We start from the raw sequence: 25,076 nt of genomic DNA, 5'->3' as shown, positions 1-25,076 counted from the left end.
GTAGCGTAAGAAGCATTTTAAAGAGTGAATAACTGCTACTGAGGATAGCAGAGTATTTTTAACGATTTTTGGATGTTTTCCAAACATCTGAAACATTGATTTGTCTTTATTTTATGGTTTGGAATCGTTTGCATTCATCACCGGATAGGAAACGCTCTAGCTCCGGAATGGAACATGTACGTTCCCAGTGAGCAAAAGTGATTCGAGCAGTTGTTTGAAAAGGGAAGTACTCGAGCTAGATGAACCATGCTAAAAAAGTATCGATTTGGTTTGAGAATTAGAAGAATTATATTTTTCTCACTTATAATATTTCTTTGAAAATATAAATAATTATTTGAATGACTGGGTTCTGTAAAAGAATGAGGTAGAAAACATAGCACAAAGTAGTAACAGTGACTGTAGTGCAGTCTTTTTCTTCCTCCTCCTCCTCAGCCCCTTCTTCTTCTTCTTCTTCTTCTTCTTCTTCTTCTTCTTCTTCTTCTTCTTCTTCTTCTTCTTTTTCGACTTCTTCATTCGGCAGATACCTTAGAGAGAGATCAGTGTCATATTCGTTTATCATATCCCACTAAATATCTGTGGTAAGCTGTAAAAAATCACTCGTTTTTATACCTTCGCTCGTTGGAATTGCAAAGTTGTTGTTTTAGTTGAGGAATTTTTTTTTTAATGAAATCAAGTGAAAAATTCAACTCAAACACTCCGTGATTTTGCTTTCCTAGAGTATTCTCTTCTTTCATGTATCTTACTATGCTATCTCTGGGCAGTTGTTTGTACTAGTGATTGACATTTATCTTTATTATCTCGTCACTACTATCCTAAACTTTTTTTTTGTGTTTTGGTTGCTACATTAAACTTCCAAATTTCTTTACCCGCATATGCCGCAGTGTCGATAATCGAGCTGTTATAATCACACCATCCATTCACTTGCAAGGCTCAACGAGAAGTGCCGGGTTTTATTTCTCATTTCTCTCTTTTTCACATGCTATAATATGCTATAATCTAGCCTAATCTAATCTAATCTATAATCTAATCTTAAATCTACAATAATGGATATAACACGAGCAAACAACTGCTCGAATATATTGGATAAATAATCCACGATTTCGAGCAACAAGGACGAACTCATCGTTGGGAATACAGCTCGCCCATCCCTAGCAGCATGTTTTTCTACGTTTGAAGACGAACGGTCCCACAGCGAAGGGAGTCAGTTGAACTTGTTGCTTCCCTACGGTACGGTTGCATACTCCAGGTAGTTCTCCTAGACGGTGAGTGCGGTTTCCCCATTGTGTTTGAAGCAGATTTATATCTACTCTTTATAAAAGAGGTGCAAATGTGACAAAATTACAAAAAGTGTTGCTAATAATTGTGTTAGTTGTATACTGAAGTGTATAAAAGGTCTACCAAGCAGGGCCGCTTAAGGCGAGAGGTTTCTTTCTCTTCCCGTGCTATCGTGCTCTTGGGCTTCCTTTTTCACCTGCCATCCTTCTGGAGCAGCCACAGTTTGAAGCTTGCAGGAAACGAGTTCAGACGCGAGAAAAAAAACACCAACAAAACGAAGGAAGAAGATGTTAATTTAACCTGTAATCACAGAATATTGGCAGTTTTTTCGGTGTGATTTACAAGAGTGAGCGTCGTTCCATGTTGACGGTATTTTTGCTTTTTGCGAAGTGATCCTAGGGTGTGAAAGAGTGATTTTCAGATGGTTTATATGATCTTGTTCGAAGTGAGCGTTCTATAAAACTTGTTTGTAGTAGATCCTATTCACTATTTCCCAACGATCTACAGCGATCAGTGTAGTATCAGTGCAGTTTAATTACCACGATTTATCAATTTTATCTTGCAGTTACAATTAATTTGGTGATAAAGTGACCTCGAAGTGAACGACAACACAAAAGTCATCGCATTAATATAAAGAATACAGAGGTAAGAAATCAACCTTAATATAATTTCTAATTTTAGAAGCAAATTCGCCATCTATATGCAAAGTCGAACGATTTGGGGATTGGAATGATCAAGGTCATCCGCGAAAAAAAGGTAAACAAGTTTTCCCGTCTCAAAACAGGAACACTTTTCGGTTGCTGGTCGCCCCCCTGCCGAGACGGACCACCAAGACCTTGAGAGTGGCAAGAATGTTCGGCTCCAGTTGCAAAAGCGCTCGTTGTTGGGCCGCCCAACACATGCACAACATCGGCACAATGCGTACGTGCCCGGTGAGGCCCGTGACAACGCAGAACAAATGACACTTGTTTGCCCGATTGAGGCCTCTGATGGTGCTGGTCGCGACCAGCCCTTCGGTTGTGTAGTCTCGTGCGCCATCTCTAAGCCTTGCGCGTTGAACGTGACCGTAGGGCAAAACTGTTACGCGAGCAAGCGCGCCACCGATGCAGCTTTTTGCGCATTCCGTTCCGCTAACAAATCTGTGGAATTTTTGAGGAAAACTGTACACCCAGTAAGACGACATACAACAACACCCTGCGCGTCCATTGTTCAATAATGATTCAGGCCTTGCTGTTGGAGTGCTAACAGCTCGATTAAACATTCCCGAGTGCTGCGCGAGCTTATCAAATTAAGCATCATTAGGCTCATTTCACAGGTTTTTTGACCAATGAATATGGTGATCGTGTGCATCACACGGAATGTCACTTCCAATTTGCAACTTACAAAAGGTGCAGAATTTTTTATCATCATGAGCTGTGATTGTGCTTTATCGCATCAGCTTTTGGAAGCTTAACACAAGTCCCCACCCGCGCCAGCATACGTCCAGCAAACTGGGCTAGAAAGCCTGACATTTTTGTTAACCTGACCGCTCCTTCGCACCATCAACCAAGGTCATCACACCTGCTGATTTGGAACTGGATTTTCCTGTCTGTCCTGCTTGTCCAAAATGCGCCGTCACGTGTCGTCCACCTTCACGGGCAGCTACCACACAAAACAGCAACCGGTGTGCTTGTATTGTTGCTGCTGTTGTGTCCCCGAAAATGATTTCGATCTCGACTGAGCGCCCCAAGGGACCAAACAAAGTGCAAATTTTGCTCGATAAGAACACAGATTGGGTGTGAGGGCCTGGGAACACCTTCCCCTTGACGCCTGCCCCCGGAGGGCGGGAAGGTTGCTGTTGAGGCAGCACCGCCGTGTAGATAGGCGGAGCGAATGTGTTTTCATCCATATTTATCAGCGATACGCGAAACTTCGCAATCGAAACACGATAATGTGTCACCAACGGGGGCCGCAGGCAGCAGCAGCAACAACAACAGACAGAAGGAACTAGAAACTGAAGATAGAAATTAAAGATAGAAAAAAACATACTTGCCTCACAAAGTGGAGTGTCGGAAAGATGCTGGTATCATCATCCAATGCCTTTAATTCTAGTCATGATCACACGCGTCACGTGTTTTAGGGGGCGCAAGATCTTTCTGGAAGCTCGGTCGTCGCGCGTGAAACTGTTCGTTTCCTTCAAATCTCGTAAGCAGCAGCAGCCTCCCCGGTCGGTCGGCTATGAAGCTGCTTCGGCTGCTGCTGTGAGAGCTAACCCGTTCTCGTGGTAGTAGTACTGCGTTGTGACAGGTTGTGCTGCGGTCTCCAACTACACCACTACTCGCCCTGTCTGTTGAAATTCGCCCCGAGAAGAGCGACAGACGTAAAATGCGCAACGTTTCGGGGCTTTTTTACGCAAAGCTTCAGGTTTGCTGAGCGATAGAAATTGGCATGCTGCTGCTGCTGGGAGGCACTGGGTAGTGAGTGGTACAGGGAAATGCTTGATCATGTAATGATTTCCCCCTGGTGGTTGCACAGGTTGCTTTCGGGGCAGGTTTTCCGCGAGCGCGCGCGCGCGCGCCGTGGCTTGATGTCTCCGAATGCTGGGTTTGTGTTTTTTTGGATTGCAACTTATTTGAAAGCGCGTGAGGTAAGAGGAAAGCTACAGGTCCAAATAATGGCCCCCTTCACGAGGGAGTGGGACGAACGTTTGTCCGAAAGTGTGGCCAAGTTTCTTACAAGTACCGCTTCTTTTCGGTCTTCTTCGAAGATCCCCGTCAAGTCCAGAGCGGATGAAAGTGCAAACACAACTTCGACAGCACCTGAATGACATGGGCCAGGCGATATTATAATGTGTCGCGGTCATACGAAATTGATCGTGTATCGGTCGAAGTTATCAGTCAAAGTTCAGCTAAAAAAAATGTAAAGAAAACACCGAAACTAGTTAGTCCTCTCGGGGGACTGGTTGGACTTTCCCATCCAATGAGTTGTCCCTCCCGGACATCTGGTGTACAGACACATATTATTTTGGATCGTTGTTTTTGGCAGTTTCGTCTGCATACACGTTCAATGTCTTCGTCCCCGTTGATTGGCCCGTTTCCCATGACGGCTTTCCAGTAGCAAACTTTAAACTGTTTTCGCCATCCCATGACATACTACGGTGGCAGCCAACGGTGACGCCGATAAAACAGAGACTCCCAATAAACATCTCCATACGAAGATCGATCGTAGTCGGCCGGAGAAATACGTCGCAATAACTTCAGCGCTCGAAAGGCGCTTTGAACCGGACATGTGATGGAGAATGTATATGTTTTTCTTTCACGTTGGCGAGTGACGCTAGTTTTTTGCGTTATTTTGGTCCCTCGGCGTCTTCCACACTGCGCCAATGCATGAGGGAACAACTTGATGATCAAATTACGTCATCCGGGCCGACGATCGATGACCGATTGCGGACCAACAAAAACCCAGTTGTTGGTCCGCAATCGGTCATCGATCGTCTGGCGATTCTATTTTTGGGGGGATGAAAAAGGCAGGAAATCCCAAGAAAAAAGTGTAATAAAATCGAACTCGAATTATTAAAGCAAATTTCAAAGTGAGACGACATCAGGAAGCAGGGCATATGGATAGGGTTTATACGATTCTCTAGCACAACATATTTACAGCAACGGCACGTTCATTAGTATTCTTCTCGCTACTTGTGTTAAAGGGCATTCTAGCGATTCGGTCCCGCGGTTTCCGCTACCCCGATGAGTCATGTGTTGATTGTTGTCGGGGCAGATCGATTGACATCGGACGACATGCTACTGCCGTGTAAACAATGTATTATAACCACTATGGGAGGTTTTCCGGAGAGGTGATCGCACCCGCTCAATCATTCAATGTCAACCAATTTAGCTGCCAAAATATATCCCTTCTTCCACCCCCGTAATCCCACGACTAATGTCCATTTGATAGCGAATTCCAGCACGCAAATCGCCCACCAACAACAAACGACGAACCTCCCAGAGGGTGCCGTCCATCAAACTGTCATCCGCGTCATGTTCTGACCGGGACAGTAGGCAAAATTAAGGTCACCCAATCTGCGGTATCGACTACTTCCGAAATGGGGGTTTTTTCCTCCCTTCCCAGAGTCCGGATATTTAACGGTTCGATTTCGTTCGCTGAATAAAAACGATCAAATTAAAAAGTCATGCCGCGCTGATCGGGGCCTTTATTTGTTCAGAGCGTTTGTGTGTTTTTTTGCCTTCCACAGTCTCATCTGCTATTCTGTTGTCCAAGATCGACGCTAGATGAATTGAAAACGCGAACCGGGACCACGGCCATCACCATCAGCGTGTGGCGGAAACGAAACAGAGACGTGACCAAAGGCAAATGCGCCCTCCTGCCCTTCGAAAACCATCACCATCACCTTGCTGCGACTAAATATTACGGAACCAATACTCTCCCCGCCGGTCCATTTTATTTTGTTTCAAGTTCACACAAAATGCACGCTTGGTCTTGTGGGTTTAGAGAAGAAGAAATAAAAAGGCACACGTTCGCAAACTAAACAGCCGCGGACAATTTAATTCTTTCGGTTTGAATAACTTTACTCACCACAGCGAATCAGGCCGCGAGATTCCGGCACGGAAGCAAACAGCCACGCACATTATGGGCAAAGTGTCTCATGCTTCAGTGCAGCCTTGATTAAATGGTGCTCCGAATTGTACTACCCTCGAGGTTCTTGGTTGCTAGGCACACACACAGAGATATTGCCTGCTTGGATAATCCTATTAGCTCAGCCTCTGCTCTGCCTAATGTGCGATAATGATACATTATGGACTTGAAGGCGGGGTGAGGGAGGAAGGAGTGCATTTTCGGCACTAACTGCTTTGGAAGGTCGTTTTGAATTCGGTTTGGTTTCGAATTTGTGACGCAGGCGATAAAATTCACCGTTCCGTTCATTCGGTCCGACGTAATGAGGCTAAATGATCAAATTCATTAGCAGGTGTGCGCTCGCGGTTCGGAGATCAGCTGATCAAGAGATCAGTCAGAGTCAGGTGGTTAAAAACGGCGGGCGAAACTCTCAGCTTTTCGACCTGCAAAAGGGTAAACAAAGCCGAAAGGGGTAGACCCACGGTAATGGATTAGCCGGGGAGTTTTAAAAGTGAAAGTAAAAATGGGAAACAATTAACGTGAACTAGGTGCAGTGCAAGAAAATGAATAAAGGGAGATTAAGATTTCGAAGGGATCTTGTAGCATTCTAACCTGGTTGTGATCATAGAGAATTAAGGTTAGAAGAAGAAGAGCTCAACAAAAGACCTCTTTAATCCATGAACTCTCCAGTACAACGTGTGGGACATCCTAATTTACTGTGAAGATATTTCCGAAGCTCGATAACTTGTTTTCCTCCCAGAGCTGTCCCAAACAATAAAACAGAATCAGACATTCAAATGGGTTATTCAGAATTCTTCCATTTTCTTCAATATTAATACCCGAACCTCTCATCTGCTACGGGTTCAATAGATTATTCTGAATGTTCAATAAAAAGAGGCATTTTAAACTGTTTATGACACACCGCATCGTTAGAACCGACAAGGGAATAGAACCTTCAGAACGAAGCTTTCCTCTTAACGCTCGTTGAAGTCTTTCCATCTTATGTTCGCCCTCAGGATGTTCCTCCTAGCCAAGAGCTATTGACCTCGGACGAGATTTTCTAAGCTGCGAACGCGACTCTCCCAACGGGGTACAAATTGCAGCAGAGTTTTTGGCCGGCAATAATCCTCCGTAGAGGAACTACGGTTCTGTTTTTTTCTATCTCTGTGCGCATCGCGCAGTCACGAACAACACCGCGCGCCCAGGGCCTGAGAGCCAATGACACGGTTCGTGTATCCGGCGCATCCTCAACGTGTCCAGAGCATGAAGATCAGCACACAAAGTTCAGGACCTGATTCGCCGTACCCCCGTACCCTCGAGGCGATCGAGAACCATATAGGTACGAGAAGCGAGAATACCATGCCATGCTGCATTTTGTTTTCCGTTCTGTCCCCAAGGAACATTGCTTATGTGTGCGTGTGTGTGTGTGTTTGGTTATGGCATCGGACGACCTACACGTATGTGTGAGGTATATGATGGCAATAAACATCCACAAACCCTACACTCTTACGTCCCTTCTCCGGTACGAAGGAACCGGTTTGTGACCGACGAAAGCGAAGTCTTCAAGTCTCTCTAGCTCCGACTCCAATCGGGGAGAAGTCTCATCATTTTTTCTTTCTTGATGCGTCACGCCTACCACCGGGCTGGAGGATTTGAGAGGGTTTGAGAGGATCGCGGTGGGTAGACTCATGTGGGCATCCTACTCACACACATCCAACCCAACAGGGCGCTTGCAACTCCCAAGAAGAACGGATGTAAGGAAAAGGCTTGTTGCGTACTCCGTTTTGCTTTTCGTTGCAGAGAAAATCGGAAAGAATTACATCAATCCTCCTCGATTCTTGCTCTCTGCTTCTGCTGACCGCTACAGAGCACCGTCCGTCGCCTTTGTGTGACCCAGGCAGGAACACTGGAACGCGCGTCACGCTTGAAGCGACGGTGTCCGCACGCCGACCATGGTTGATGGCGCTCACGGCGTCACTTCGATCCCGGTTCTTCTGTTGCTCCCAATTGCTTTCAATTTGTTTGCTGCTGAACAAAACCGTTCGCTTTGGTGTAGTACACCCGGCGGTGGTACACATGCTGCGAGTGTTGGTGCAGAAAAATCACAAGCCCCCGCTCCTCTGGTCCGATCGGTGTGATTACACGGCACGTCATCTACAGAAACCAGAAGCAACCCTTCCACTCTGGACGACTAATTAGCCGCCTGGTTGAAGGGAGACAAAGACAAAGAAAAGCTCCGGCAATTGGGCACACTGGTGGACGACTGTGTACTTTTCTTGCGCATTTTTCTGTCGCATGTCACTGATTAGCCACCTTCAGCCAACATTTCCATCATTTCCCCCGCCTTTCCGATGCTTCGTCATCGTTGTGTCTGATGGACGGTTGTGTGATTGAACGGCGAGGGTCCTAATATTGGCCTAACCTTCAGGGATGACACAGCGAGCTTTTTAGCGTTAGGTCATCGTCAAAATGTGACGCGCGTTTTAATCGCCGTCAAGATCTCGTATCGGCATCCCGGAGGAGAAGGAAGAGTGGATGATGGGCAAAAACCCATCACGCGGCTGCTGATGATCGTTAGCCCGCACAGCGTAACCTTGGAACGGTCGCGGCTCCGCACAATCTCGGGAGTTCCGTTTTGTGGCGCATCTTCCAAGACGCGCTGGGGAGGAAGGGATTCGATTACGTGCTCTGGCGACGAAGATCACGTCACTCTCTTGGTGGTGATCATATCTTGCTACTACTACTACTACTACCACCACAACAATGCACCGCAGGAATTCGTGCTATGACGATAATTTTTGCCTGACAACGGGGTCCAACCGATTGGCATGGGAAGTGAAGGAATCTGTGAGAGAAGGAGAGAGATAGGGGAGACACAAAACCTGTTGGCCGAACGATGGAATGTTGTGGCTAAAGGTGGAGAGATGCAATTTTTGGAGTGCATCTTAAAAGACGAAGGCAAAGGCTTTTGTTGTTGCCGTGTGCAATGAAGTAATGAGATCTTATGTAATAGAATCAAATATGGAAAAGAGAGGGTCTAAAATTAAATATCTTGAATGTAAAAGACTATTTTTATTCATTCCATAGCATCTTTAAAGCTCTCGCCCTGTTTTGGAACAGTAGCAAGCAGTAGTTGATTGAAATACAGCGCTCAACCTTTTGTGCGCTCGTAAATAGTTCAGTTTGTTCAGCTGCAGCAGCTCTCCCCTAGCACGTTGGTTCTTCGCCACCAGGCGAGATGTGTGTGTACGTGTGGTCGATCGAGACAACGAGACAAGCTAATTTCGACACTCAACCAGCAGCATTCTTCCAATCATTTGCGCTAAAACTAGTGCAAGTCTTGCGGGGCTTCAGCTTCGGTGCCCTGCGCGTGCGATCGCGCGGTATGTCTTCGTGAAGCCACTTTCACCTCTTAATCCAGGCAAATCATTAGTCACAACGCGCCGGTAGTACGCTTATTTGCTTCCCACATGGGCTTGCTAATTATATCACACACTTATTGCACCAGAGCGGCGGTGGCGGTGGCAGCAAATGCGACATCGCAAGAGCACACAGGTTCCGGCTGCTGTGTGTGCTCTAGCGCAAGTGCAATAAAACACAGTTGGGTGGTGGTGGTAAAAGGAAATTGGAGCGGCATTGGTGGATTTAAATATAGAGAGAGAGACTTGCTTAGCGAATATAGATGCTCCTGCACGAAATAGCTGAGTGAGTCATATAAGGTGCGAAAGATGTGTCATTGTTTTAAGTCGAATTTTTTTTCCTGTTTGTGAAGATCGTATGCGTGGATTAATTGCGATGAATTAAGCAGAACACAATCACACACATTAACGGAGGAATGCACGCGCGCGCTCCAGTGTTCCCGCGAAAGTAGACTTGAACCTGTGACCTGTGTGTGTAGTGGGGAAAAGTCTGATCACTTGTCACACTACACTACGCGGTCGTCTCCACGTTGATAAGTAATAACGCCATATAACACGCATCGCATGACGATCGTGAGATGTGAGATTCGGTGCAATGCAAACCATTACGTCTTAACTAGTACTTCCTTCGACAACATCCGCGTACGGAAACCGACACGACACAGAGAGAGAGAGAGAGAGAGAGAGAGAGAGAGAGAGTAAACCACTCACTGATATAATGACAAACAAATTACAAATCTACCCGCTGTTTTCATCTGCCCCGTGTTGCACTGCCGCTCACTGTACACGATCGTCTTAAACGCTTATCGGCAAACTAGCAACACCGGCATGGTGTGTAGTAGAGGAGGAGTAAAAAAAAGAACATATTTCCGATTTCTTGCTCCTCCCCACCACCACCATCCGGTGGTTCGGTTAATCGACAGCCCGGCGGTGAAGTTGACACGCGCAAAAAAGTGCAAAAGTGGCGTAAAATTTTTATCGCTTCGTGTTTGTGTATGATGCCGGTTTTCTCCGCCTTCGCCATATTGAGCCATGTTGTTTACCTGGACGTGTTTATTAAAATGTTGCTTGTGTTGCTGCTGCTTGCTCGATTCGATAAGACCAACCTGACCAACAGACGGACTTTCGAAACAGCGGAAAGGGTATGATCATGAACACATACCAAGCGCATTTACATCATGACGGTCGGTTATACACACACTCAAGTGGTGACAACCGTTTCCGGTCATTTATTATTATTATTCGTTACGATCGTGTATCGGAAATGGATGAGATACGGGTGAGAATTTTCCACTTTACGCTGTGTTAAGATTTATTTTTCCATTCTTTCCTCTTTTCACGGTTGTTCTCACCATATCTCTCACTACGTTTTTGTTATCGTGTTGTGACAATCGCGGTTGCATGTGGAAAAGACGACTCTTTACAAGCAAGATTAATGCTTCATATCCACTTTTAAATTCAATCTATTTCAACAAACGATCAGCGACGCAAGCGACGAACCTTTTATTTTGTTCTAAACGTTTCTTCCTGTCGATTGATTTGGAAGGTTTTTTGTGTGTGTTTTTATTTGATTTATACATAAACGTCCGTTTCCTTTCGTGTGGCGAACGCACGAAGAAGATGATCGTGACCTTCACAAAGCCTTCGCGTTTGTAAGTTGGGGGGTGCTAGATACATCCGTCTTGTTGTATTATTGTGCCTCTGGCAAGCGCATGATGATGATCTCATGTACGTGTTGGCAATATTTGCGATTAGCACTCCGTGTGTGTATGGGATGGTAATTGATTGGAATATTTTTGCCCTTTAATGATTGATGAGGTAATTCATCTTGTGCGCGGAGGGATGGGTTACGAAGTGAGTCAACTGTTACTGGCCTCTCCTCAGGGTCTGCATGTGGGGCATAAATACGTCGCAAAGATCTTGCCAAAAATAAACCGCTCCGATAACGCTTCACTTATCGAGTTATTGGACCGAATAAAGGCTCTCCTTTCATGAGCCAGCAAGCCTAGTACCCGATGGTGGAAAAAGTAAAAGTCTCGACACATTGCAAAATTAAAACAAACTCCACCAGCGCGAAGGGGAAAGAGCCACCAGATATTGTACAAACATTCGCACTGCAATCGGTGCGGGCTCGCCAGTGGGGGGTCGCCAGGTGGGGTGGCATTATCTAACCGACAAACGTGCTGCCAACCATCTCAGTGACAAAATATTTAACAAACCTCCTACTTCTTCACCTGCCAAAGGCAAACAAACGGGGAGAGAACATTAAAGACATCTCACACAAGGCAAACACCACCAATGGTAGCAATTATTAAGCTCCCCGCCTCGCCCCGAGCACAGGTGGGAGTGAGATTAAATTAGTAAATGCAATAATGTATCTATAGGCACAGGTCGAACGCGAGAGGAGAGTCCCCTTGAACGGCGGCATGTTGTGTTTGCTTTTTCCTAATCCGAGTGCCGCGAACAAACTGAACGATTTTACGAACTGAAGTTGTAAAATCAACCGCACGATTACACACACCCCGACCAGAGACCACGATTCGCATCGCCTGGCAAGGTGAACTGGAGATAAGGATTTTTATGTGGAGCGGGAAAGCTCCAACGATGGCGACGATGTTAATCCTATTCCTCGAACCATGCCGGGTGGCCACAGCACAGCACGCGTGCATGCGAATCGGATAAAATCTTGACGTGTGCTCAGTGTGCATCGCAACGCGCACCACCAAAATGAGGTATTTGGAGTGGCCGTTTTTAGTTCCCGGGTGTGGAAAGAGCGGAGTCTAGCAGTGGCTCTTTTCAGTGCCCGTTTGGGTTGCTTGCAGATTGTGAGAAACTTCCAGCAAAACGCGAGGTTCGTCGTCTATCGTGAAGATGCACTTTGAGGGTGCAGTTGCAATTAGTACACTCTAAGCAGTAAAATGTAGAGTTCAAATTAGTGTCAGATCTACCGCTTAGAAGGGCGCTACCGTAAGATATGATCATCCCGTTTGTGAGATGTTCTTGGTGTTTGTTGAAGCCTCATGGTGAACATGTAAGTTCACTCACAATCGCTACAAGCTCACCTTAAATAGCTACCCCCCAGTAGCGTATGAATTTGTGGCCTTTTTTCCCCTCAACGTTTCTCACGAATCTATTATCCACCCAGCATCAACAAAACTCATTAATCTTCCCTCTGCTCACTTCCATCAAGCCTCTTGGGTGTCCCGTACATACATCAAGAAGTCGACCAGCAGAGAAGAATTGCTTGCTCACCAATTTTATGTAAGGTCGCAGCTCGGGTAAAAAAACGGCAAAACAATAGCGCCCCACTTGCTGCAAACATGGGGAGAGAGAGATGATTCGTTCATGACCTATGCTGCCTGCCTGCTTACCTCCCAAATAACCGGCATATCACATTGTTTCCAGTTCGCTGCTTCAAACGTTGCAGTCGGCACGCCATGCCGAGAAAGTGCATCCGCCCCACGGGCTGCAGGCAGGTGGAAGGTGCACTTTTTGTTTGCATTTGCCTTCTATTTTACAATTCCCACCTGGATACCATGAACCATCTTCTCTTTAGCCTCCCTGTGGGTGGGCGATGCAATACCCACATCACCGCTGCTTTTTGTGTAAGGGGGCGTCGTGTGCTGGCCGGGCCTGGCGTGTACATTCATCATGATCGGGTTGGGCCACCCTTCACCCTACTGCCGACGAACGTGTCGGCGAACGTGCGCATGTGAGCAATTAGTTTTTTTTGTTTTTTGTTTTGTTGCGAATAAATAATAGAATGCAGCACTGAGTGAGGGGGTAGTGGTAGTATCCACCATCGATCACGCCCGAATGGGGTGGCTTCTCTCCTGCTGATGCTACCGTGGGGGATGGTTTAGTTTCGGAGCAAACAAATAAAGCTTCATGCATATTCCTAAACCACCAGCAGCAGCAGCAGCAGCAACAGTGCAACAAGACCTTGAGCTATGGCACATTTTTGCAGGTCAACATGGTGGGGCACGCACACGCATGACATTTAGTGCGCACGCATACGCAAGATAACGAGTACTTCAAACGACGGGTGGAATTATTAATTGGGGAATTTGGATGTGCCAGAACACGCTCTTTTGTATTCCCTTTGGCAGTTGTGGGAATGTTGAGTTACCTTTTTAAATTCAATTTTTCTCCTTCGCAAGATGAGCTGGTTTCAGATGAGAGAGAAAAGGTTCTCTGGTTTCAATTTCAATGACATGCTCAAGGCATCCGTATTTTTTATACTATTTGTCTAGAATTAGATTTTTTGAAATATCTTGAGTTCGAAATTCTATATCATATGGTACTTGGTACACCATTGTGTTCATATACCACCAACTCCTATTAAAACAACCCTTCCAAAGCCAGGAGTTGATGCTACAAAGACTCTGCTCAAAATGATCAAATTATGAGTTTTGCAGTTGAATGGAAGAATTCTTAATTCCAATTCCATTACATCCTGCATGGATTTGGGTAAAAGCGACCTTCTAATTCAGTTGCACTGATCCTTCAATCTCAGTGTATGATCGCACTCAGGCACTCCTCCAGTTCAGTACAGCTCCGGCAGCTTTCCTTTGCTAATTGCCAAGTGTTGCTCCATTTGTTTGGTAACGAGGGCAGCTAGCTCATTGCATATCTTGATCGCCTGGCCCTACAGCAACACTTTCCATGACAACTTCCCGTACCTCTGATGTATCTCCCAGTAACCTTTCACCTTACCAGGAACGGCAATTGGCGAGGGGCAACTCCAATAGCCGCCTGCTCGTTACCGACGAACATGTGCTCTTACTATCACTTTCCAGTCTAGTGTGGTATTGCTGATCTAGCTCAATAATGACAGTACAAATGGTCTTGTAGATGGAACCAACTGCAGCAGAAAAAAAAAAACATTCGGAAGTTGAATTGGAATGTCTTATTGCTTCATGCTGCGCATTCCTTCCCTCTTAACGCATCTCTTACATGGCCCCAATTCTATTCTTTTCTAGCCCCCGCGCAAAAAAACTCGCCTTCCTGGCGGGACTACTCATTTATTATAAGTAAAATGTACAAATTAATTCCAAAAAATGTTAATTACCTGTTCCGTGCTCGTCTCTCCATCCCGGAGGCACGTTTTCAATTTTCCTGCGCGTAAGCACATGCACGCGTAATTTATTCTATTTCGTTGTGCGCAGTAGTAACGGCACGCTCAAAAACATTATCTCATAATTTGCCACGGTCTGATAGATTGGAAAATAAACAGATTGAATTTGAAGATGAGTGGGAATGGGTGGGTGTGCTGCTTGTACTACTACGCACCATAAGTCATTGTGTGTGCGTTTCGCTTATCGGAAAAGTTCAAGTGCAGTATCGTTGTAACACTTTGGGAGAATGGGAGTAACAGCACATTTAGAGATAAAATACAGCCTCAAGTGTTAAACGAGGTCTGTCGGCCTATGGAAAGACATAAACTATGAACATTTTTGCAATAGTTGCTTTCTATAAAGAATTAATATTAATCGAACATAAAACATCCACCCCCAAGGGGGTACACGGCAAGCGCATACGATCGTTGCATCTATAAGCGGTTATTTCTAACACACACAGCAGCAGTAACAGCAGCAGAAGTAGAAACAAAAACCCGTTTGCAAATGCTCACAACCTTGTCCCGTTTGGTGTGGTGGCAAGAAATCGATTTTCTTCCAAAGCCCCCAAAAGTTTCGCAAAGTTGCGGCTTCTGGTCGGGTTGCTCAATATAAGGAGCCTGGCAATTAATCTTCAGCTATGTTGTTACCCTCCTTCGCCTCCCTCTCTCTCTCTCTCTTTATTGGATATTCCCCACACTCCAATGGCGACCATGACATAGCGCGTACAGTGTACCACCACCTGCGACCACGACGACGACGCTATGGCTGCTCCCTTTCCGATCACCAGCCGCCAGTTAGTTTTGCTTCAAACACCTAGGCGCATTTTATTCGCCCCTTGATTAGGTGTGGAGGAGCGAGGCCTGATTGCGTGAAGACTTCTTTGTGCATCGCCCACTTCGGCCTCGGGGGGGGGGAGCTGGCCCCGCTTCTAATCAGCGTTTCCTGTGGACCACTTTACTTCGGCGTTCGGAGGGTTTAGTGCGCATACTGTACTATCAATGGCTCTAATCTCACTCTATAGCAGCCCGTCGTGTGCACACCAGCCCAACGGAGCAGCAGCGCCGGAAGTTTGAAAGGCAACGTGTCTTTAGGGCCTCGCTGTGGAGGTGGCAGTGGGCAGGTTTGATCATAGAAATAGATCAGAAACGCGCGCTCGGATGCATTCTGCATCCACCCTCCCCCTGCCTCATCACTGTGCGGCGGCGTGCAATGACCCGCGCGCGCATAAGGCCGAGCTTTCAAAGTCGCGAAAGGAATCCCTGCCTGCACCCCGTTGTCCAAGGCTCTCCAAAGCGTGACAGTGTTGGTAGTGGTAAAAGGGAGCCAACCAGCTAGCTGCCTGATAGACACCAACCTGTGCTTAACCTCCAATCGCTCCATAATAACATATCGGGGCATTTATTTCTTACGTGATTGCAACAGAAGCTGCTCTGCGCAGTACAACTACAGCACTGTACTGTAATCGGTTTGGCCAAAAGTGAACCAGTTATGGTGTGTTTCCTTTTGCTCTCCTTCTTCTTCTTCTTTTTCTTGTTTGAGCACAATTTGTGTGCTTCACGGGCACACGGGGCTCTCCTTCCCATCGACCCATTGCACTGTGTCATCGCTTATTGGTGTGAGACCTTCCGAAATGGTCGTAAATCAATTACACGCGATAGTGAATTATTTAACGCGCGAGACGAGCAAACCCTTCCATGGAGGAGAGTGTGTCATGAGCGAGAGGCAGATTCCGAAAGAAACTCTTCAATAGAAGAAATCCAACATTTCCAAATATATTTCAAAAGGATCAATTAAGGGAAAAAATAGAGCAATTGATAACATGTTTAAAGCTAATTTAACGATTGAATAAGACAATCCATAAACGAGAATTGTGACTAACAACATTCCTCAAGTGTCTCTAAACTGGCAAGTGGGATTAAATAATAGAATAAATAGTCGCACTCTGCAATGTGAAATATTTATAGACGACGAGAGGCAAGGATGGTGGTCGTGTTTAGATCTGGAGTGGCCGCCGCCATGCTCGTAAAGTGCCGTACTTTATGACAGTTGCTTAGTGCAATTACTACAGCACCGGGTGGCCTCACTGAGCGACCAATGAGCGATCGAGCTGCTCTCTTGGTTGCACTTGCTCTTGGCGCAAAGGATCGTTTAATGCAAATGATGAGTCACTTTTCCTCCAATTTGTTGGGTTTATTCATTCATCACGTTTATTCATTTGTTTAGAATCAACTATTGCACGATTAACTCTGTCTGTTGAAGGGGAATGCCTCCGGTTGGGGGAAGCAGCCTTTCAAGAACACATGTAAATCTCTCACGTATTGCAAAACACGACGAACTCCTCCACGTCCCGGACGATCAGCAATGGAGCAACTGTTTTTGTTTGCCATTTCGGGTAGAATACCAATGAGGGAGGAAGCGCTTCGATCGATGTACGCCGATTAATTGTGCATTTTTACGTACGACAGTCACGGAATGGTACTAACAAATTTCCGTTTTTTCTCCCCGCTTCGATTTCGATTTCATTCACAGATAACGGAACATCCGGACCGCGATAAAGAGAGAGAGAGAGCGAGAGAGACACACCATCAGTGAGCGTGAGAGACCCCCGCCAAGAGAAGATAGTGGCGCGGATCGTGTCTAAAGGCGTTTTCGTAGCGAGCCCGCAGTCTGTCAGAACTGAGTGACTCGTGCGCGTGTGCAGTTGTTTGCGTGACATTCGGCTCCATCCATTCCACACCGCTTGATAAGCCAAGGAAAGCTCGATCGATTTGACCACCCCGAAAAACACAGTATGTCATCCAAGAACAACAACAGTGCCGGTGCGACGACCACCCCGAAGTACGAGGCGCGCCTCTGCCACGTGGTGAAGCGGGCCGACTTTGACGGGTACGGGTTTAACCTGCACGCGGAAAAGGGCCGCCCGGGCCAGTACATCGGCAAGGTGGACGATGGGTCGCCGGCGGAATCGGCCGGCCTGCGCCAGGGCGACCGCATCATCGAGGTGAACGGGCAGAACATCACGACCGAGACGCACAAGAAGGTGGTCGAGCTGATCAAGACGGTGCCGAACGAGACGCGCCTGCTGGTGATCGATCCGCGGGCCGATGCGAACGACCTGAAGGCGGCCCTGGCGAAAGCGGCCGCCGCCGGTCCAGTTACGAACGGGACGTCCATCAACAACAACAACAACATTACCAACGGTACGACCAACGGGCATCATGAGAACGGCGGTGTGAACGGCAAAGAGAATGGAGTGAAAAAGGACTCGAAGGAGATGGCAAACGGTGGTGGTAAGGTGGAGATGGAAAAGGCACCGAAAGTGGCATCTCCCAATGGCATGACGGCTGTAAATAACAACAACAACAATAACAATCACAGCCACAGCAATGGCAATGGAACGGCCGCCGCCCCGGACACCAACCCGAAGCTGATGGAGAAGATCATCGACGACACGAAAAAGGTGCTGACCGTGACGGACGGTGCTGCCGTCGGGAAGATGGCACTGAATGGTACTGCTCCAGCGGCACCGGTCACCACCACGCCGAACGGTACGACGGAACCGTCCAAACCGGCCGAGGGCAAGAAGCTGAACCTACCGATGACGGCGGCCGAGATGCGGGCACAGCTGGCCGCGCGCAAGAAGTACGATCCCAAGAGCGAGGTGTGCGATCTGCGCAAAAAGTACGAGATCATACAGAAAATGTAAGGCCTTACGCGGTCTTGCTGGACAGTCCATTGTGTTAGATGTTTATGTGTTAGATTGTGTATGCACCCAAACAAACAGACAGAGCGAGAGAGACAGAGAGGATAATAGTGAAGGTGGGTCACAGGATTCACGGGAGAGATCATCGCCGTGCCCCAGAGGGAGGAAAGTGAAAGTCGCTTATCTCACACTCTCTCTCTCTCTCTCACACACAGAAAGTTGCACCGGAAGTAGTGACTTGTAGAAGGAAGCTGTTGCGAGGCATCTGAGCGTGCCGGTAGTGGCCGTTTTATTTACACACAAGCTTAGCTGTGTGTGTGTGTGTGTATTTATTCTAAAGCTCCGCAGCCGTTTGCACGATCATATCAAGGGTGGCAGTGTTTACACGTCTCAAACGGTTTTGTGTGTGTGTGCGCGCATTAGGATATTGGAATACGGATCCAGTAGCGGAAGCAGTGGGCAAATAGTAATCAAAACAACCGTTGCCAACCGTTGCAGAGGTTGTGATACAAAAAAGCACGATTTGCTTGCTTACGTGAGACGTCATCTGGTGTGGAATTCCGGAAGTGAAGGTTGATTCTGTACCATTTTTATTGAGGTCTGCTTCGTCTTATCAACACGGGGATTTGATTGCGCGCGCGCGCAATAGTGTGTTCTAATTTATAGCTTTCTGATTGACCTTTGTGCAATCCATCCCCAAAACCACCTAGGATGGAATGTTTTTACACCCCCAATCGTCGTACGTTCAGAAACGTATCAACGATAAGGTGTGCGTGTCACCGTCTCTGCTATCGTCTGCGTCCAATCGGTGACAGAGAGCGCGCGATGAAAATGAATTTGATTTTGCAACGCGCAGTTAAACGAAGCACCATATCACTCACGCATTACGTTAAGGGGGTTGTGTTTTTTGTTTTCTCTCCTTGTTCTTGGCCATCGTTCCATCGTCTGATAACACACTGGCACTGGAACCACAAAAAGGTCTCCTCCATAACGCTATCAGTGCCTTCCTTTGTGATCGGATCGATAGATAAGCTCCACACAGCTCACACACACAAACTGATTCTGTGACATGACACTCTTGTGGGGCCGGACAGCAGTCATTGCAGAAAGGGGAAGCACCCCTACATGGGAGCAAATTAATTGATTTTCTTAATGTTGTCGCAGAACAGTGTAACAACACAAACAATTTGCACATTCCATTGATAGGGGGGCTGGTGTGTGGTGATCGTTCCACCGCGATCTATTCCACCGTTCGGTTGACCAAGCGTTCAAAATTGAGGAAAAAGATACTACTGCTGTTGTAAAACGTAATTGATAGAGTTAAGCATATTACATCAATGTAGAAAAAAAAAACAAAACAATGTAAGCAACGTTTATGCGAGTATTGAAGCAAAAACAATACAACAAAAAAGAGACAAACACACCGAGCAAAACAGAATCCGAGGAGAACACCGTGTGCCAAAATTTGTTCCTCACCTTCCCCATCCCCATTACCCTCCGTTCCCATGTGGCTAGCAGTTCAGAGAGGAAGCAATTACGCTTTCGCAAAAAAGAAGTAAAAAACAACAGTTTGTTAGCTGCATTTTATCAGTTTGCTTCCACCTTCCAGAGGGTTTACAGGTTAGTTTGTATTGATAATGTTTGTAGTTTGTAGCCATATAGAGAGAGCGAGAAAGAGCCCTCTTGAAGAAATGAAAAATGCATCCCCATATCCCGTCATCACAGAGTGTGGCCGAAGCCGTGTAGTGGTAATGTTTTAGTTTGTAAGAGACACGAAAGAGCGGTAGAAGAAAAAAGGGAAGGTGGTCGATAAAGAGCGAGAAAAAAAACGATGCTGCGAGAGAGATTTTGCACAACACGTATGCAAAAAAGTGTAATAAGTTGTAGAATAAAGTATTTATGACGTAAGAAGAAGCTGCTGTCTCTGTTTTGTGAGTCATTTTTAAATGGTATGTATGGGAATCGTTATCCTTGGAGAATGAACTGAAACAAAGCCAATAAGCGGTAATAATATCCGTTACCAAGAAATCCTTCAAGAATGCCATCCCTTCCGCCTGTAAACCCGATGCCCCGATATGGTGTTATTGGCCTCATCTTCTTCCCCATACAATGCGTTACAAATAAAAGCGGTATCAGACAGTCGGATAGCGCACAAGAGATGATGGCCAAAACGTGATCGGAAAAGGGAATGATCGAGGATGGGGGGGTTGGTAATGTCTCCCGTAGCCCGTGTGATGGTCATTGTGTGCGCGACAAGGGAGCGTTCAGTTTCAGGGTTGGTTGGACGATTGCAAATCGCACGTGAATAACCTGTGCAAAATATATGTTAAGAAGAATAAAAAACCAACCAACACCCCATGCTCGCGTGCTCATGAAGATCACCGGCGCACAATGGAAACACGTGTTGCCATGGTGCGCAACGCGCGATTCATTTCACGTTTGACAGGTGCGGCGGCGGCGGCGACGGTGGCGTATTGTGTGTTTGCTGACGTAGCAAGATGTGCAAAACGACGCCAACCATTACAAAAGCGGCAGGAGACGCTGCGAATGCATGATAATCTATCGTGACTCTCTGGCTTGGTGATGACGCTCCCGGTGCGCGTTGCCCGGTGTCGTCGTGGTCGTCCCAGCAAACAATGGTGAAACCGAATGGCGGAGGAAAACATTCAAATGACCGGTCATTTATCATTAATCCTAGGGTTTTGATTGCAACGAAAAAAAAAGCTATCACCGCCGGAATCATCAGCTGGGTGATGATAAATTTCCACCACAAAAACCGGTAGCAGCAACCGTGTGCTCCGTTGTGTGGGATGGTTTAAAAAGCGTTTAAAAATTAATTCTACAAACACTGCACACTGGTGGGTGACATCGACGCACGTGTTTACTCCCTTGCGTGGGGGTGATCATACACGCACACGCACACACACGCATTCGGGACTCTGGAGGGCGGGATGGCGCAATAAAAATTCGCAACACATGCATGTGCATTCAGCTGTCATCGCGGTGGCCTTGAAAAGGCCACGTGGACGCTTGCGCATAAATCCCGCCCGGCGGTGCACGTGCTTTATGGTAAATTTATGGTTTTTATTTTCGGATTACCGATTGCTAACGATAACGTTAGATTGCATGATAGCAGAGAATTGTTTCCATAAAAACGGAATATTCTGAAAATCGAGTTTGCTGCCGGGTGATCCACCGTTCCAGTAGATGGCAATCCGATACATTGCCGCGTGTTCACGGTGTCACCGGATCCAATGGCTTCCCATTATTCGGACAGATCGGTTACCGGACAGGCAATTCCTGTCCCAACGTGAGCTCGGGGGGAGGGGGGGGGGGGAATGGGAACCGAGAGTACAAAACGGTTCCACTTCCGGTGTGAATAGGATTGTTTTGTCACTTGGTGGGCGCGTATTTGAAAGCGGATGTGCAGGGGGAGTGAGGCTGTGTTGTGCTCGATTGTTGAGCGTCAAGTGGATGTTGTTCCATCGTATTGCCATGTCGCCCACGTTCGATTGCACCGGCGGATGGTATTGTCTATCCAGCGTTATGACCGTTCAGATGGTCGGAAAGGTCCACGTGCTTGTGGGCTTATTGCTAGTTTGGTAGAGTAAGGAAATTTTATTTGTTTTATGAAATAATTTAAATTGACCTAATTACAGTTAAATTAGCTTCAAACAAGTTGTTCTATAAATTCAAATTAATTAATTATTTTACTATTTTTAAAGCCAACAAAGCAATTTTGAAGTTTAAACAATGACGATTAACATTCAAAAATGACGATTACTTTACACCAAGGGAACATTACACTCCAAAAAAACTTGTGCCAAACAAAGAAAGTTCCCAAACCCATCCACCTTTCCGACGATCACTCTCTTGCTCTATCTCTAATGATCGTTGCGTGATCATGCCAAAAAACAGGGCTTCATTACCGCCAAAAAAGTATGAAGTAATCGAAAAAGGGGTAAACTCTACCGGGTTGTAAACGAGGTGGAGAAACGAGAGATAGAGAGAAAAAGCACACTGATTTATGTCGATCGTTTATGGAAGATTATTTGAAAATTATTCTTCGCGCCTGGTTTTTTTGGAAGAGATGGTTGAGAGAGAGAGAGAGCGACTCGTTTGGGGCAAAGATCAAGCATAGGTGTGAGATAAATATTGGGGCTCATTAAAATCATGGAAGATTGCACTCGCTTACCCCTTACCTCTCGCTTTAGGTTCGGTTTCACTTGCCCGCCAATCGTTGGTTGGTGGCTTTAATTTGACTGTGGCCTTATGGCACTGGCTAGACCCATATTACATATTCCGCTTTTCTTACGCTTACGCCATCTCGCCTGCGTTTGAGTCGCGCGCGCGCGCGCGGATGAGGCGAATCAATTTGGAGGTGGCGAGGTGGTGATTTAATTAGGCGGCGATCTTTCTCACCGTCGCCCCGTCAGCGGCGTGACCCTTCACAACCGGAAGCGGTGCGGTTAGTACAATTAGCGGCTGGCGACTGGCCGACTTCGAAAATCGTTCGTGACGGTCAATCATACCGTTCCTCGCGCTTTTACTGTTTAGAAAGAGAGAGAGAATTTAAATTGAATCCCAGAAACGAACAACTGATGGCGAGCGATTAGATGGGACAACATTTCGGACAGGTGAGAAGGAAAAGGAAATAATACAGAAGTGTAATTGAATTACATTTTAACTCTGGTGACTGTTTTTGACCTGACCAGATGTGGGTCATCAACCCCCAAGCCATGTTCTTACGTTCCCTCTCTAGCTGCACCTTGACTTGTTTCATTTTCGGTAATGAGAAACCCATCTATGTATAGCGACAATTGCCAAAAATCATGTGATGCAACACTGTTGATGCTTATTTGGTGCCGATGTGTCTCTTCTACTGCTTGGCAACCGTTCAAACGTGAGTGTGAAGCACAGTCATCATGCTGTAGACATTTAAAACTGTCGTTTGATGTACATTGTGATCATACAATCACGTGGCTCAACTACATTCATAATTTATTGTCATATTGCTATGAATTTAATTGACGGCGCGTTTGTAACTGCCTGATCCAATTCCAGTACGATTATGGGTCATTCTATTCCTGCTTAGCATGCTACACGTGAGGTTCAGTTTTATTGTCTTCTGTTTATGACCAGATCCCTGGCTTATCCTCATCCCTTACGCGTGCTCTCTATTCCGTGAACCTTTGCACGATGCTTATTTAATTGCTTGCCCACAATGAACCCAGCCGGGCAGAGATTACATCGGAACGGCTTCTCTTTGGTGTGCGTGCGGCGATGTACCTTTAGATCGCCGGGAAGTGTAAATCGCTTCGAACAGTGCTCACAACCGTGAGCCCGTACACCGTTCGTGTGAGTGAGCAGATGGTTTCGCAGATGGGTACTTTGCTTGAAGCGTTTTGCGCACAGCACACACTCAAACGCACGATGCTCTAGGCAGCCATTATTCGTCTTTAGATGCTGCCGAAAAGTATCCTCCGTATCAAACGTATCCTTGCATCGAGCGCATCTGAAAAAACCGTTGGTATTCTTGGTAAGTTCTGCGTGTTTCCGCTCCCGATGGGTGTGTAGCTGTCGTGCGTAGATAAACGATTCACCGCACTGTGCGCAGTGGAACTTCTTTTCGTGCGTATGCATGCGTGCGATATGTTTCTGCCGGTTGCCGGACGAGGAGAAGCTACGATTACAGCCATACGTACAGGGGTACGGTTTGTGCTCCAGATGAATCTTCCGATGTAGATGCAGATGACTCGAACTGTTGCATTCTTTCCGACAGACGTCGCAGGTGTATCGTGCTTTCGGAGACTGGTTCAGCGATCGATGGTAGTTCCGATGCCATTCGAGTGAGGCACGATCACGGAATGTTGCTAGACACAATTCGCACACGCTGCACTGAGAATGTTGGGCTGCAAGATGATCTGCGAGCTGCCGTGCCAATGGGAAATGTTCCCCGCACTGCCGACAACGAATCCGGCATTTGGCGAACTGCTGGGTGCTGGCTAACTCATCGCCGTGATGCAAAAGCTGATGCCTTGTGTGGTGTGTTTTGCATTGAAAGCGCACGTTACACCCGTTGCAAGTTAAAACACTTTCCAACGAAACTGCCGTTTCTTCGTGCGATTGGGGCTCACCGCTTTCTTCGCTAATCTCCGCAAACAGCTGACGATGATCGCCGTACAGGGCAAAGTCCGTCGCGTACGGTAATTCCTCGCCGGCAGGCGGTAGAAACTCACCCGCATCAAAGGTGACCTCCGTGGCGATAACGCTATTATCGTTGACCGTGATCAGCGGCAACATATCACAAACATCACCCTCCGCATCGGCGTACCAATCGAAACACGGACCGGCGGCACACATCCTGCCACCAACCAGTGGCTACGGTTCAACGAGGACTGGCGGCATACTGAAATGGCAAACATTTGTTGAGTGTTGAGACTAGAAATGTTTTATTTACCTGCACACAGACAGATTTAGTTCCTTGTTTACTTCGTTTTTTTATGGTGTGAAATGGACGTGACTCACATGATCGACACGTTTGAGGTTCACACCATCGTCCTCTGCTTTGTGGTCGTTATTCGGCGATTAACGCGCTGTTGCGGGATGTGCAGTAGAAGCGATCTCTGGTGGACACATTTTTATGTTCTTTTTGTTGACGCGTCTGTAGGATTTATCCATCTTCTGAGGGGATTTTTTCCACCTGTTCTGGGCGACTGCGCGTAGGAATGTGATTGTTTACAAACAAATCTAGCCCGTTGACAGTTGCCTGCTCTGTGAATGACAGATGGTCTTTCGGTGGCGCGTTTTGTTGATCGCATGGATGACAACGAGTTTTTAATAACTTTTTCAATATTTCGCACGTTTTTGCAATTGGTACGAGCTATACAGTCTTAAAAATATATTATCAATCGCATCTTCCCTTTTTTGATGAAAAAAGGAATTAAATAC

The 25,076-nt window shown here is 46.6% G+C and overlaps 2 protein-coding genes across 6 annotated transcripts; one reads left to right on the top strand and one right to left on the bottom strand.

Annotated features, from left to right (window-relative positions):
* The first annotated feature begins 1,164 nt into the window (after positions 1-1,164).
* Positions 1,165-20,039, top strand: LOC120955797 (Na(+)/H(+) exchange regulatory cofactor-like protein nrfl-1). Of its 4 annotated transcripts, none has more exons than XM_040376964.2 (3): positions 1,165-1,262; positions 1,841-1,920; positions 16,952-20,039. In XM_040376964.2, the coding sequence occupies exon 3, from the start codon at positions 17,214-17,216 to the stop codon at positions 18,126-18,128; it is 915 nt and encodes a 304-aa protein (XP_040232898.2). In that variant the 5' UTR covers positions 1,165-1,262; positions 1,841-1,920; positions 16,952-17,213; the 3' UTR covers positions 18,129-20,039. The 4 variants fall into 4 exon arrangements, with proteins under 4 accessions (XP_040232898.2, XP_040232900.2, XP_040232899.2 ...); XM_040376966.2 differs by having other exon boundaries at positions 1,206-1,321; XM_040376965.2 differs by lacking the exon at positions 1,165-1,262 and adding an exon at positions 1,333-1,621.
* A 3,036-nt stretch (positions 20,040-23,075) lies between these two features.
* Positions 23,076-24,874, bottom strand: LOC120955796 (zinc finger protein 585B-like). 2 transcript variants are annotated; one of them, XM_040376963.2, is made up of 2 exons: positions 24,618-24,874; positions 23,076-24,534 (listed from the first exon to the last, which is right to left on the bottom strand). In XM_040376963.2, exon 2 carries the CDS (start codon positions 24,486-24,488, stop codon positions 23,283-23,285), a length of 1,206 nt encoding a protein of 401 aa, XP_040232897.2. In that variant the 5' UTR covers positions 24,489-24,534; positions 24,618-24,874; the 3' UTR covers positions 23,076-23,282. The 2 variants fall into 2 exon arrangements, with proteins under 2 accessions (XP_040232897.2, XP_040232894.2); XM_040376960.2 differs by having other exon boundaries at positions 24,654-24,874.
* Positions 24,875-25,076: the final 202 nt, after the last annotated feature.

This window comes from Anopheles coluzzii, chromosome 3 (genome assembly GCF_943734685.1).
Source record: "Anopheles coluzzii chromosome 3, AcolN3, whole genome shotgun sequence".
In the NCBI taxonomy this organism is placed as follows: Eukaryota; Metazoa; Arthropoda; class Insecta; order Diptera; family Culicidae; genus Anopheles; species Anopheles coluzzii.
Note: the sequence above shows the minus strand (reverse complement) of the source record. Positions and strands in the feature narration are given on the sequence as shown.